We start from the raw sequence: 14,422 nt of genomic DNA, 5'->3' as shown, positions 1-14,422 counted from the left end.
TTTAAGACCACCATTGAAATGTGGTATTGGGTGTGAAATGTTGGAGCTAACTGGTATGTGATCAGAAAGGTTGGTGCAGGAGTATTCAATGTTATTGAAGAATAAGTGGAAATTGACTTTACTAGCGTAACCATTTTGCAAAATGGAGCTTCTTGCAATGGTAAGCTGGCATTAAAATGTAATAATCTCAGCAAACGGTGGGGTGGGGGGAGGGGGGGTGGGGGGCAGCATTATCCGTTTTAAAGTTTGATACTGCACTAACACTAAGGGAGCACTAATTTAACACCGTCTCCTGCCTGTGCAAGATGGCTGCCATCACCTGTCTGCGCGTGTATACTTGTCCTTGGAAAAACCTAAAGCTGAACCATGCAAACTATGGAAAACGGATGCACAAATGTAATTGCCACTCAGAATGTGAGCTTAGTGAAATCGTGATCAATATATTTGGTGTTCTCATTGAATCTTTTTGTGTTCTTAACTTGGGCATTAGAATCATCCAGGTAAAGAGCCAAGAAAACACAGGTGAGGATGATAACATGCCCCTCATGGAGCCAGCCAATTTCCCAACCCGTTTTTAGTCATTGTGGCTGTGTCCAGGTGTTCCACTAGCTTCAGAAGCAGGAATGTAAAAATCTAGTTCCATTGCATTTTAAAGGGAGTTTCAAGTCTCCAGCCTCCTTTGTCCTCCCTCGCCTGTTTGAAATGCCCCATAGAAAGATAAAGCTGAAGGAAATGACCTAGGCGAAAATGAGTATTGTATTTTGTGCCGAATAAAATGACCCTTTCTGGGTCAAATCCTAAATAAACGAGAAACTAAATGGAGCGGTTAAGTATCACACTGAAATTAGGGGAATGAGTAGAGTTCTGATCTGTTCACAATGACATCAGGGTGAAGTGGTACAAATGTGTATGCACCACGTTGGGTAGCAAACACAGCCCCAATTTAAACCTACCTCTGGAAGCATGACTACATTTTTAAGATATCTGTCGAGGGCTAGACAGATGCGGTTGATTATTTGTTTAGCCATGCAGTCATATTAATTTTTTTTTTTTTTTTATATATCCAAGCATCCTATTTGGCTGTATCACAGCCTGGTATGGCAACTGCTCGTCCAAACACCGTAAGAAACTACAGTCGTGAACACAGCCCAGTCCATTATACGAAACTGCCTCCCATCCATTGACTCTGTCTACACCTTTGGAAAGCGAGCAGCATAATCAAAGACCCCTTCCCACCTGGGCTATTCTCTCTCCCAACCTCTTCCACCGGGCAGGAGATACAAAAGTCTGAGAATACGCACTAACAGCTTCTTCCCCTCTGTTACCAGACTCTTGAATGACCCTCTTATGGACTGAACTGATCTCTTCACACACCTTCCCTACTGAGTAGCACTACACTCCAAATGCTTCACCTGATGCTTGCGTCTATGTATTTACATTATGTATTATAGTATGTCCTATGTTTTCTGTCTGGTCTGTACGCTGAACAATACTTTTCACTGTACCTCAATACACGTGACTAAATCAAATCAAATGACTTATGGCAGGAAGGAATGTTTAATGTTGATGCTTAAGTAGAAGTATTCTAAAGTAATACACTTGTATAAACTCGTGCATGAATCTTGTAAACATTTGTGCCTTAATGGGTGGGGTCACTGCAATATGAATCTACCAAATACTGTAGGAGTGCAATTATAGCTTAATAGATTTGAACACATTCTTTTCAGACCAATTAAAAGGAAATGTTGCAGATAAGTGTGACTTCTGGCAACAAGAAACTTGTTGTAAGAAGCAAAGCCTTAAGCAAATCTGATTTTAAAAATATCCAACATTTTGTACATTAATCCAGTCTCGTTGAATTTCTTCCAGACTAACATGTAGGCAACTAGTCAGAGAACCAAATAGTTTCCTGCATTCATATATAAAAGAAAGAAAAATAGAGGGCAGCTCAAATAATCCCAATAAAATCAAGTGTCTGTACTTGGCATGGCTACAAAGCCATTAAAGCAATCATCTTCATGCTAAAGAATTATGATCCATGTCTTGGACTGTACAAAATGTCATTGCTGTTTCTTGGCAAAGGTTGAGTCAGAATCATGTATCCCAATGCACTAACTTCCCTTGCTATCTAAGTATTTGCTTTTCAAAAAGCAAGTACTTGAGGGCTGGCTATACTGTAAACTGTATTTTTCAGGATAACTTGGAAAAATCTTGATCAGTGGTGCGGATGACACCACTCCCATATCATCAACGGCTGCCAACGAATCTTTTCTGTCTCGAAGGAGCCAAGGCCCTTGATTCCTACCTTTGTTCATGTAAAATGATTGAATTTTGGTATGTAGTTGATGCTTAATTCTTGATGCTGTAATCAAGAAACCCTACTACAAAATTACTAACATCTGCCCCTGAGATTTATGAGTGGAACATTTTGGTTGGAGAAACTGGAAAAATGTGCTTAAAACTTGTGATAATTGTTGAGCTGTTTGTAATATTGTGCTAAATGGCAAGGATTCAGTTGCTGGCGTGAATTAACCTGACTTATTGCAAGAATCCAAACACTGTAGGGTGCGTATGCGGGCAAGTGGGACTAGCTTAGTGATAGAAACTGGGCGGCATGGACAAGCTGGGCCGAAGGGCCTGTTTCCATGCTGTAAGCATCTATGACCAGTAGTTGATTACATGTTTGCAAGAGATTTTTCTTGTCTTCCTCGGGGTGAAAATTTGGGAGGTGAGGGGTGGCAGGAGGCTTCAGTTGAGCAATAAGGTTGGAAATGAGTTGGGTGTGTCTCGTCTCCCACTCGTTTGTTTGTTCTCGTCTCCGCTCCTGGTCGTTGACCAGAGGAAAGAAAGTTCTTGTTTGCGACATTGCCAACATCCTATGAATCAATTTGAAAAAAATAATAACTTGGTGTTTTTTTTTTTTGGTTTTGCTTGTATAGGACCTGAATCCTTATAAAAAGCAAGGTCTGGCTTTTATCACCAAGATGGGGGAGTCTGTGAAATACGTTACCGGAGGTTACAAGTTGAGAAGTCGGCCTGTGGAGTTTGCTGCTATGGGGGACTACTTGGACACGTTCTCTCAGAAGCTGGGAACGATTGACCGGATTGCACAGAGAATAGTCAAAGAGCAAGCTGGTAAGATGCTGAAACCCACCCCTGCCTTGGAACTTAGTTGGATGCAAGGTCTTTCAGCACCAATTTCGCGCTGGTTTAATTTTATGGGAGGGTACTTTGGTTGGAGTTCCCAAAATAAACACCTTCCTGTCCGTTGCTCTTACAGATGAGTGTTTTATCCCAACTTGCTCATTATCTCACTTGCTCAATCAGCGAGCATTTGCTATTCAGTGGTGGTCATAGTGATGATGACCTGTTGGCCTCTGATCAGTATCCTAGCTCTTTTGGAAGCTAGCTGCCTTGTCACTCGAAGCCCTATTTGAGAGTAGTGCTGTCACCCAAAATACATCCCATCTTCACTGTAGCATCAACTAAGTTGTTCATTTCTTTTGACTTCGATACCATTATAAGGTGCATTTTTACACTGCACTGATGTCGGTAATTCAGTTTCCATTACTGCCTTCAGCAAACATAGTATGGAATGAGGAATTCTTCACCAGAGTATCTGACCAACACACTGGCGTCAAATGAATGAGTTGGGAGGCCGTCCGATCTCGGCCAAACTGAATTTCACAGCTAAACAAATGGTGTTCACCAAGCCCATTTAAATGAGCACCACTATTACACACAGTAAAATCTGTTATTCCTGCACTCCACAAGTGTGATTGATGGGATGACATTGCTCAACTGGGCAAGTTACACTAAGAAATGAGCTTACAGACATGAGCTTATGTGAAGGAAGTCATCTGCCCCCAGCCCCACTATCTCCACAGTGTGGAGATTAGTTTTGAATTTAAATTAAGAAATTTAATTTGCCTAAGCATTTTCCTTGTCCTTCAACGTTCTAAAGTGTCTCGTAGCCAGTTAATATTTTTATGATTGCAATCCAATCTGGTAGCCAACTTGCACACTCGGTCCCACAAACCGATAAATAACATTAATCTGTTCATAAAATGCAGCATACCCTCAGTGCTGCACCAAGCAGTCAGCTTGGGATAGGTGGGAAAGAATGGGCTTGGGCCTTAACCAATGACCTCCACTCAAGCTAAGGTGACGCACAGTATTGCAGTTGCTGGTAATCTGAGACAAAACCAGAGTATGTTGAAAGTGTGCAACATTTATATGGGAAAGGACACATCATAGAATCCCTACAGTCCAGAAGAAGGCCGTTCGGCCCATCGACTCTGCACCGAGCCTCTGAAAGAGCACCTTACCTAGGCCCCATCCCTGTAATCCCACCCAACCGTTGGACACTTGGGGGCGATTTAGCATGGCTAATCCACCTAAACCCCACATCTTTGGACTGTCGGAGGAAACCAAAGCACCCGGAGAAGTAACACAGGCACTGGGAGAAAGTGCAAAACTCCACACAGTCAGCCAAGGTCGTAATTGAGGCCTGGTGCGAGGCATTGAGGCAGCAGTGCTAACCACTGTGCCACCTTGCCGCAAGTTTTAATCGGAACTGGAAGGTAGCAATAAGGGAAGGTGGGTAGAAAGGGAAGTATCGTGTACACAAAGTTTGTGGTCTGCACACTGGTTGTGTTGCGTTACAGGATCTGATCTCGCTTACGACTTATTTAAAATATTCTTGTGCTAATTATTTAGAATACTTAGTGGAACTTCGAGAGTATGGACCCATTTATTCCTCCTGGTCTGCTGTTGAAGAAGAACTAAACAAGCCCCTCGATGGGGTGTCGAATTGTGTAGGCAGATGCTGCATAACCCTAGACGACCTATCCGAGGACATGTCTGAAGACTTTCTTCCTGTCCTTCGAGAATATGTACTCTATATAGAATCGATGAAGGTAAGAGAAATTTAATTTCAGCCCTTTTGTTTGGAGCCGCTGGTTGAGATAATCTGTGATTCATATTTTTAATGAACTTTGGAACATCTGTTTGCTTTGCTCCATCAATGAAATACGATTTGTGCTTTGTTCCTATTTCACAGAGCGCTCTAAGGGCTGAATGGCCGACTGTAATCCTATACTCTATTCATTTTGTGGGATGTGTGTGTTGCCAGCATTTATTGCCCATCACTGACTGATTTGCCCTTGTCAAAGTGGTGGTGAGATACCTTTTAAATAGAACTGAGCGGCTTGCGAGGACATTTCACCGGGTAGTTAAGAGTCAACCACGTTACTGTGGGTCTGGAGTCGCATATAGGCCAGACTGGGTAAGGGTGGCAGACTTTCTTCCCTCAAGGACTTTAATGAACCAGATGAGTTTTGATGACAATCTGGTAGTTCCATTATTGGCGCTAGCTTTTTAATTGCAGATTTTAATTGGATTTAAATCCCCCAGCTGCCGTGGTGGGATTTGAACTTGTGTCTCTCGATTACTTTATAATTACTGGCCCAATAACCTAATCGCTCCAACCGGTCAATTCAGGAATATCAACCAACCAATGTCTAACTCAACAAAACTGCCTCTAGAGAGGGGCAGTAAAATCTGGGAAAATTCTGTTGGTACATTTCCAGCCCAAGCCTGACATTTCTCCATTTTGAAAGTTCTCTCTTTGCTTCGTCTTCTTTCTTTCCAAATGTGTCTAGAGCAGTGGTTCTCAACCTTTTCCTTTCATGCAAGCCGGTTTAAAGATTTTTTGCATTCCCTATGGCGGAGAAGAGTTGTATATCAGTGGGTATTAACAATGCTGCTATTTTTAATAGTTTATGATGTACAGTCATACATTGTGGAATATATTAACAAGGATGCTTGTGAAGCAAATTACATTGCAAATAATGTAACATCGATTATGATAAGAGCAGCACAGTGGTTAGCACGGTTGCTTCACAGCTCCAGGGACCCAGGTTCGATCCCTGGCTTGGGTCACTGTCTGTGCGGAGTCTGCACGGTCTCCCCATGTCTGCGTGGGTTTCCTCCGGGTGCTCCGGTTTCCTCCCACAGTCCAAAGATGTGCCAGTTACGTAGATTGGCCATGCTAAATTGCCCTTAGTGTCCAAAAAGGTTATGTGGAGTTACTGGGATAGGGTGGAGATGTGGGGTGTTCTTTCCAAGGGTCGGTGCAGACTCGATGGGCCGAATGGCCTCCTTCTGCACTGTAAATTCTATGTCTATATAATAACTTGGTGTGCTGGTGCTCAATGAAGTCCCGAACATCAATATTACTTCTGGATAGGGCAGCATGGTGGTGCAGTGGGTTAGCCCTGCTGCCTCACAGCGCCGAGGTCCCTTGTTTGATCCCGACTCTGGGTCACTGTCTGTGTGGAGTTTGCACATTCTCCCCGTGTTTGCGTGGATTTCGCCCGCACAATCCAAAGATGTGCAGGGTGAGTGGATTGGCCACGCTAAATTGCCCCTTAATTGGAAAAAAAAATGAATTGGTACACTAAATTTATTTTAAAAAATATTACTTCTGGATTACAAGCTGATCCTGTAACTCATTCATTCAGAAACTCCACGTAATACATATTCTATTACACATTTTAAAGAGTTGTCTCGTGCAAAAGCACTGCAAATGATTGATTTTTGAGCAGTGAATTAGATGTTGAATAAGATGTTAGCTAACGTGTTTTCCATGTTACTGGTTCACCTCTGCAAAGTTTAATGCGTTGCATAAAAATTTCAGTTCGCCGTTTACATTCCTCGGGAGTGCCAGCTGGTCTTGGGTGCATAATTCCTGACTTGTTAGCAACATCTATCTGGAGAGTGTGATTTATTTGTATGTGCCCCTCTTGAATGAAAAAAGATTTGCACTAATTTGGTAATTACTGCTCCGTAATCAAATTTATGAAGCTTGGCATGACTCGTGTCATTTGTGTTCTGGATTACATCGTGTGCACTGTTGATACTGGGCCTTGGCAGAATGATTGCTGACACGGGGCCAAGATTGAAAGCCTGTTTTTTCATTTTCATTTAGAATGTGCTTCGGAAAAGAGATCAAGTGCAAGCTGAGTATGAGGCCAAACTCGAAACTGCTGCTTATAAGAAAGAAGAAAAGCAAGGCGTGAGTACCCTTCGCTATTTAACAGCACAAACATCTATGCCAGTATTTATTTAGCTACTGAGTTATAAAGATCTTATGTGGCACAATGCTTTGCAAACTATCCTGTCATGCCCTAGTCTGGGCTGAGATCCAGTATCAACGACTGAGATGGGTCTCCTTTCTGTTTAATTCCAAGAACCAGTTCTTAATGGGCCTGGGTTCACAGCACCAGTGTCTGAAATGAGCACGGATTGACACTGGCTTGGCTTGTGTTTATTTGGGGGGGGCAATAATATTGTTAGTAAGTACTGGGTGTTCTAATACAAGGAACATTGAAAAGGAGGAGGACATTCGATTAGATCAAGGTGATCTCCATTTCATTTACTCGTCTCTATTTTCATATTTTCAAGTGCTGACCCATAAAAGGTTTAGTGATTTGGACAGATTAAAGTAAACTTTTGCTTTGCAGTCAAGCTGTGCAAGCCTACTTGTCCTTTAACAATAGCTTGACTTTGACAAAGGTGCAAACATTATTGTCTTGAGCAGAGAAATTCTCAAATATTGTCAGAATAATTTAAAAGATTGCATTCATATTTAATGTTTTTATTCCCCCCCCCTTGCTACTTGAGGGAATTTAAGCAGGACAGCAAGGTATATTAATTTTAACTATGGTAGAAATTTTAAAAATGTTCTCCATAATATCCAGACTCCAGGACAGCACAGTAGCACAGTGGTTAGCACCTGTTGCTTGACTGCACCAGGGACACCAGTTCAATTCCCGGCTAGGGTCTCTTGCAGAGTCTGCACATTCTCCCCGTGCCTGCGTGGGTTTCCTCCGGGTGCTCCGGTTTCCTCCCACCAGTCCCGAAAGACGTGCTTGTTAGGTGAATTAGACATTCTGAATTGTCCCTCCGTGTACCCGAACAGGCGCTGGAATGTGTTGACTTGGGGATTTTCACAGTAACGTCACTGCAATGTTAATGTACGCCTACTTGGTGACAATAATAAAGACTATTATTAATATTTCCGCAGAGTATTTGGATGATCCTTGAACCAGTTCAAGTTTAGGATTGCAGACCCACTGCACTGAGTGACTCTTAACTGACCACTGAAATGTCCTTGTCACTCATAGAATCAGAATTTACAATGCAGAAGGAGGCCATCCATTTCCAAGGGCCTCTGAGTCTGCACCGGCCCTTGGAAAGAGCACCCCACTTAAGCCCACACCTCCACCCTATCCCTGTAACCCAATAACTGGACCCAACCTTTTTGGACACTTAAGGGGCAATTTAGCATAACCAATCCACCTAACCTGCACATCTTTGGACTGTGGGAGGAAGCCGGAGCACCCGGAGGAAACCCACGCAGACACTGGGAGAACGTGCGCGGAGTTTGCACTTTCACCCAAGGCCGGAATTGAACCCGGGACACTGGAGCTGTGAGGCAGCAGCGCTAACCACTGTGCCACAGTGCCGCCTGGCTCAAGAACAATTGGGGATGAACAATAAATGCTGGCCCTGCCAGCGACACCCCCATCCCAAGGACTAATTTTTAAAATTTGTGTCATCACTATAAAGCCCGCCTATGTAAACTTCTACTTGAGCTCATTTGGTGCTGCAACCCTGATCTGTGCTTATGTTACCTCTGGACCGAGCACGTTCCCATCTTCTAATTTGTGGGCATCCAAAACTCTTGCTCTCACTCGCACCAAGTTTCATTTATCCATCGCCACTGATTGTTGACCCACATTGATTACCAGTTAAAGCAGCACCTTTTTATTGTCAAATCCTTCTTGTGCCCTTTACCCCGCCCATCTCTACGCCCTAAACTCTCGGGTAGATATATGCTCTGCTCCAATTCTGACATCTTCTCCATTCCCTATATTGTTTCCACCTGTGGTGACTGCCTTTAGCTGCTTGGGTTCTAAGTTCTAAAATTCTTTCCCAAACCCCTCCGATTCTCTACCCTTTCTGCTTTTTTAGGATGGTTGTTTTTGATACCTCTTTGGCCTACCATTCAACCACCTGTCCTGATTTCTGCGTTTTGTTGACTAATTCTGTTCCATAATGCACCTTAATGTTTTATTACATTAAAGGTGCTAAATCAATACCAGCTATTGATAGCATTTTTCAAAAGAAGCCTTGCATTATTTATGCTGCTCTAGAGCAATCAAAATCTTTTATTTTAATACTCTGGTTGCTCTTGGCAAGAGTCCTGAAACATGCTCCAAGTTTTTCTTGTTTCCAAAACAGTTCAAGTCTGTCTTGTTCATCCATTTCTGACTGTTTCAGATGTTCAAATTCACATTTCCACCCCCAAAGCCTCTGCAGCAGGGTCCAACTCTGATAAGTGTATGCCAAGTCTTTGTGAATCTTCGCTTGATGTGCACTCGACTAGGCTGGAGATCATTCTGACCTCTTTCAAACAAAGACTTGGGTACAAGTTACTCCCAGCTTTCCTGCAGGCTCACCTCTCCGCCACGTTGCAACTTTGTGTCTTTGGGAAATAGTTCCACTTGGCCTGAAGACCCCATTAGCAAGGCCTACCTCGACAAGTTCTTGTTAAATCTCAGAGTCCTGTCTGTTCCGTTGTCGTCTTTTCGATAGAGAACCAGCTCTCTTCAGCATCCTGCTTGATTGCTAATACAACAGCCGTTCGCCGATCTTCTTCCCAATAAGGGATATACTTAATTGGGGCTGGTTTAGCACAGTGGGCTAAATAGCTGACTTGTAATGCAGAACCAGGCCAGCAGCGCGGGCTCAATTCCCATACCAGCCTCCCCGAACAGGCACCGGAATGTGGCGATTAGGGGCTTTTCACAGTAACTTCATTGAAGCCTACTTGTGGCAAGCAATTGTTATACTGTTTCTCTCTGCCTGTTTCCCCCCCCCCGCGCCCCAAAACAAGCTGTCCGTTTTCTGGTGTCAAGGTGTGAAAACAGTCAGTTGATTTTTCAATAGATTTTGGTTTGGGGTTTATTTTTCCCATGCCACGTGGCCCTGTCTCCAGGAAGAGATTTATCATGACCACCACTATCCCAGAGCATTGTTTTACCTTTCAGGTTGAAGGAGGCATTTTTAAACGTCTTGTAAAGCCCCACATTTATAACAATATGGAAGATGCTGCTCAGTGTACGCAAGTGCGTTTGAGGCATTCTATCTAAATGGCCTGGCCGGAGGTAGGCAAGGATAGGGTGACAGCAGCCATTAATATATGGATCTGGTACATGATTCCAGCAGGTTCACATTCCCAGTCATTTTACACCATGTATTTTGTTTGGGAATTGGCACCTTCCATGGAGATGCAACTCGCCAACAGCTTCTCGGGCAATTAAAGATTGGCAACAAATCTGGCTTTGCCAGTGATGCCTGTATCCATGGAAGAATTTGAGCAGTTCAATCATTTCTCTGAGAGCTGAGCTATTATAGGGCATTCCAACTCACTTTTCAATCGATGCAATTAAACATGAAAGGGATATTTGGTCCAGGAACCTCATTCCTTCCCCAGACCTGATGCAAGTTGGTCTGCGATGGACAGTTGATTTCCCCTGAGGGCGGTGCCCACAATAGAGGTAAATATTACCGAACAATCTTCCCTAGGTTTGGGGAAAGTTACCAAAGCCATTTAACCCAAAGCTGAGAAGAATGAATTTTAGTGAGGCTTCCCCATCGCTTTTCCAACTTCATAGCCTTATTTAAAACCCATTAGCTGGATGCCTGTGGCAGGAATTGTCTCCATGAGACCCTGCTGTTCTCCGAGGGTTATTTTGATTGTGTACTACCTGGCGTTACAGCGCAAGTTCCTTCTGTTATGAGTGTAGTGCAACTTGGCACAGACCATTAGGCTGGTGCAGCTATAGATCTGCTTTGGTATTAACCTGCCGTAGTATCCTTTTGTTTGACATGGGGATTTGAGGCGATCTTGCCTTAAATGGAGACCAATCAATACGCAACACATCTAAAAGTCACATCATATAAGGCAGTGCGATTGGATGCACAGGTTGTAAGGAGTCTAGCCTGGGGGAAATGTTTCTGTTGAGTGGGAAACATGTGATTTACAACAAAAGAACTCCCATCATGAACTTCCAAAATTGAAGACTGACTGGATCGATTTAATTGCAAATATTATCTGGATTTGATTAAATAGTGCAGGGCCAAATGCTTCAATACAGACAGGATATGATTTCAATATTCATTAATAACTACACGGATGCCTGCCCTTCGTAGATTTTCCGCAAACCTATAGGATAATACTGACCTCTAGAGGACAAATGTGCAAGTGTAACCTTTACGTGCCCGATCCAAGTGGTGCTGTGGAGCTGACACCATGAATGGAGCTGGTACAGTCAAGCTTGTTTAAAGGAATAACTGATCAATTGTAAGACATGAGAATAGCATTTCCCTGCACAATTGTAAAACGTTTGAGAATAGCAGTTCCCTGCACAAACAATTGTAAAACGTTTGAGAATAGCAGTTCCCTGCACAAACAATTGTAAAACGTTTGAGAATAGCAGTTCCCTGCACAAATTTCTTTCGCTATTTTGTCCATCCACCAATATCCCCCATTAAATATTGCTTAAATGAATCATACGAATGTATTGCAGAAGTCTGGATTCATTTGTTGAAATGTTCATCTTGTTCAAGGTGAACCCTCTTTGCAAAACAGTTTGTTAATTTTTCCTACAAGCTGTTTTACATTTGGAATGAAAATTGCCGTGGTAGCCGATTCGGTGATGTTTCAATGCCTTGTTCACCTTGCTAGGTGCGAAGACTTGAGTACTTTTGGCTGTCCATATGAAAACCTCTTTGGGTGTGCAAATCAATCTACCAGGTGCTAATGCTCCAGTCCTCTGCATGTAACTTGTGCATCTTTTGATTTAATAGGAAGTTGTATTTATACAGCACTTTCCGGATAGCATAATCTCCTAATGTTCTTAAGTGAAATGGAAGCAGAAAATGCAGGAAATACTGAGCGGGTCCGGCAGTACAAGTGGGCAGAGAGAGAAACAGAGTTAACATTTCAGTTCTAACTCTGTTAACTGCATTCCCCTCTCCTCATGGGTGTTGCTAGACCCGACTCTTTCCACACTATCAGTTTTTGACCATTGCATTAACCAACTGTTTCTACATACAAACTAACCTTTTTCTCCAATGCTACATCTCTTGATGTTGAATTACAACCTCCTGTAATTTTTCTGTGTAGCTGGGGTCGGCAAAAATGTTTGAAGTGTAAACCAGGGAATACTGGTAATAAAATGGGCAGCACAATTCTAGACTGCAAAATTAACGTTTTAAAAAATGGGAGTTACACAAGTTGATAGCTTTAAAAAGTGCCAATCTCTTTAAGGGATTCACTTGTTTGATGTAATGAATGAGATAGAATAGTTGGGATGAATGAGGCTTGTGCCAATTTGAGAATAACTCCAGTGTAGACCACCGATGCCATTGCTGGTAATTCCTGTAAGGCTGAATGTTCTGAAGTATTATTTTGGTTACTATTGCGTTATGCAGTGCGCGCGTCTTGTCGCATCAAGAGAGCAACCTTGAGTCCATTGCATTGTTCCAACTGGTATTCTGCCCTGAATTACAGTCTACAGTGTGCTCTGGATTGTCTGCTGGGCAGTCTCCTGGCCTGTTTAAATATAGGCATTCTGTGGTTAGATCTTATGCTGTTTATTTTTTTTCTCTTTTCTTGGATCTAGTGAAATGTTGCCCATTTAGTGGGGTAAAGTCCAGTCAGGCTTGCTGTTCATAATGGAAGGGTGATTTTTTTTGTTGTTGTATTTTTCTAAGAAAACATTGATAGATTTTTAATGTTTGCCAAATGGCTTAACTATGAGTAATTTAAATTGTGGAAATTCTCTCCAAAGCCTTCCTAAGGTGTGGTGCCCAGAACTGGACATCATACTCTAGCTGAGGTCAAACTAGTGTTTGGAATTGTGCCCTTTTACATTGTATCCTTATTTTCTTCCCACATTTCACCACAATGAACTCCACCTGCAACCTGTCCACTAATTCCACCAATTTGTCTGTCCTAAAGGAGCAATTTAGCGCGGCCAATCCACCTACCCTGCACATCTTTGGGTTGGGGGGGGGGGGGGGGGGGGTGGCGAAACCCACGCAGACACTGGGAGAATGAGCAAATTCCACGCGGATGTGACCCAGGGCCGGGATCGGTCCTCTGCGTCGTAAGGCAGCAGTGCTAACCACTACACCACCTTGCCGCCTGTCTCTGTCCTCTTGAAGTTCTCCATTACCCTCTGCAACCAGTATGCAACGCTAATATGTTTTGTAGACAGCAAAGAGTGAGTTTGGGAATTTGAATCTAGGTGGGAATTGAATTGAATTGAATCAGTAAGGCAGCTCCTTTTAAATTTCAGGAGTTTAAATTAAGCTAGTATTGTGCAGTGTAGGTTAACAAGGGCTGCCCCACCCACTCACATAACTGGTTGGCAGTTAAGTGTCAGTCACTTAAATCTACTTTGATCTAAAAGCAGGTGGGGGATGGGGAGTCAATTCAGGACAGTTTAAAAAGAGCCACTTGTAAACTCACTCCCAGTGAGCCAGAGTGAGACAGCAAAGAGTGAGTTTGGGAATTTGAATCTAGGTGGGAATTCGAAGCTGGGTGGGGAGGAAGTGCTTTTTATGACTGGTAAGTAGTGTTTCTGTTTTTTTGTTTCTTTTCATTGGTATATTTATTATTTTTTTTCTTCGTTGTTTATTTATTTATTTAAATTTTTTGGGGGGGAATTGTAATTGTTGAAGTTAACCGAAGGTTTCAGACATGGCAGGCGATCTCAGACCCGTGTCATGCTCCTCGTGTGCGAGGTGGGAGCTCAGGGACAGGTCCACTGTCCCTGGCTCCTTCATGTGCAAGAAGTGTGTCCAGTTGCAGCTCCTGTTAGACCGCTTGACAGCTCTGGATGGACTCACTTTGGAGCATCCGTGATGCTGAGGACGTCGTGGATAGCACGTTTAGCGAGTTGGTCACACCGCAGGTGAAAGGTACTGAGGGAGATAGTAAATGGGTGACCAAAAGACCGAGCAAGAGTAGGAAGGCAGTGCAGGTGTCCTCTGCGGTCATCTCCCTGCAAAACAGATATACCGCTTTGGATACTGTTGAGGGAGATGGCTCACCAGGGGAAGGCAGCAGCAGCCAGGTTCATGGCCCTGTGGCTGGCTCTGCTGCGCAGCTGGGCAGGAAGAAGAATGGCAGGGCTATAGTGATAGGGGACTCAATTGTAAGGGGAATAAACAGGCGGTTCTGCGGACGCAATCGAGACTCCAGGATGGTATGTTGCCTCCCTGGTGCAAGGGTCAAGGATGTCTCGGAGCGGCTGCAGGACATTCTTGGGGGGGGGGGGGG

The 14,422-nt window shown here is 43.4% G+C and overlaps 1 protein-coding gene across 1 annotated transcript in view; it reads left to right on the top strand.

The window, feature by feature from the left end:
* The window catches only part of snx30 (sorting nexin family member 30), a 53,765-nt gene that overhangs the window by 29,629 nt on the left and 9,714 nt on the right, over positions 1 to 14,422 (top strand). Inside the window, exons 5-7 of the mRNA XM_072517296.1 lie at positions 2,940 to 3,135; positions 4,720 to 4,919; positions 6,992 to 7,078. Coding sequence (XP_072373397.1) covers positions 2,940 to 3,135; positions 4,720 to 4,919; positions 6,992 to 7,078 — 483 coding nt within the window. The remainder of the gene's footprint in view (positions 1 to 2,939; positions 3,136 to 4,719; positions 4,920 to 6,991; positions 7,079 to 14,422) is intronic.

This window comes from Scyliorhinus torazame, chromosome 9, assembly GCF_047496885.1.
Source record: "Scyliorhinus torazame isolate Kashiwa2021f chromosome 9, sScyTor2.1, whole genome shotgun sequence".
Taxonomy (NCBI): domain Eukaryota; kingdom Metazoa; phylum Chordata; class Chondrichthyes; order Carcharhiniformes; family Scyliorhinidae; genus Scyliorhinus; species Scyliorhinus torazame.
The sequence above is the reverse complement of the archived record's forward strand: the minus strand, read 5'-3'. Positions and strand labels throughout refer to the sequence as shown.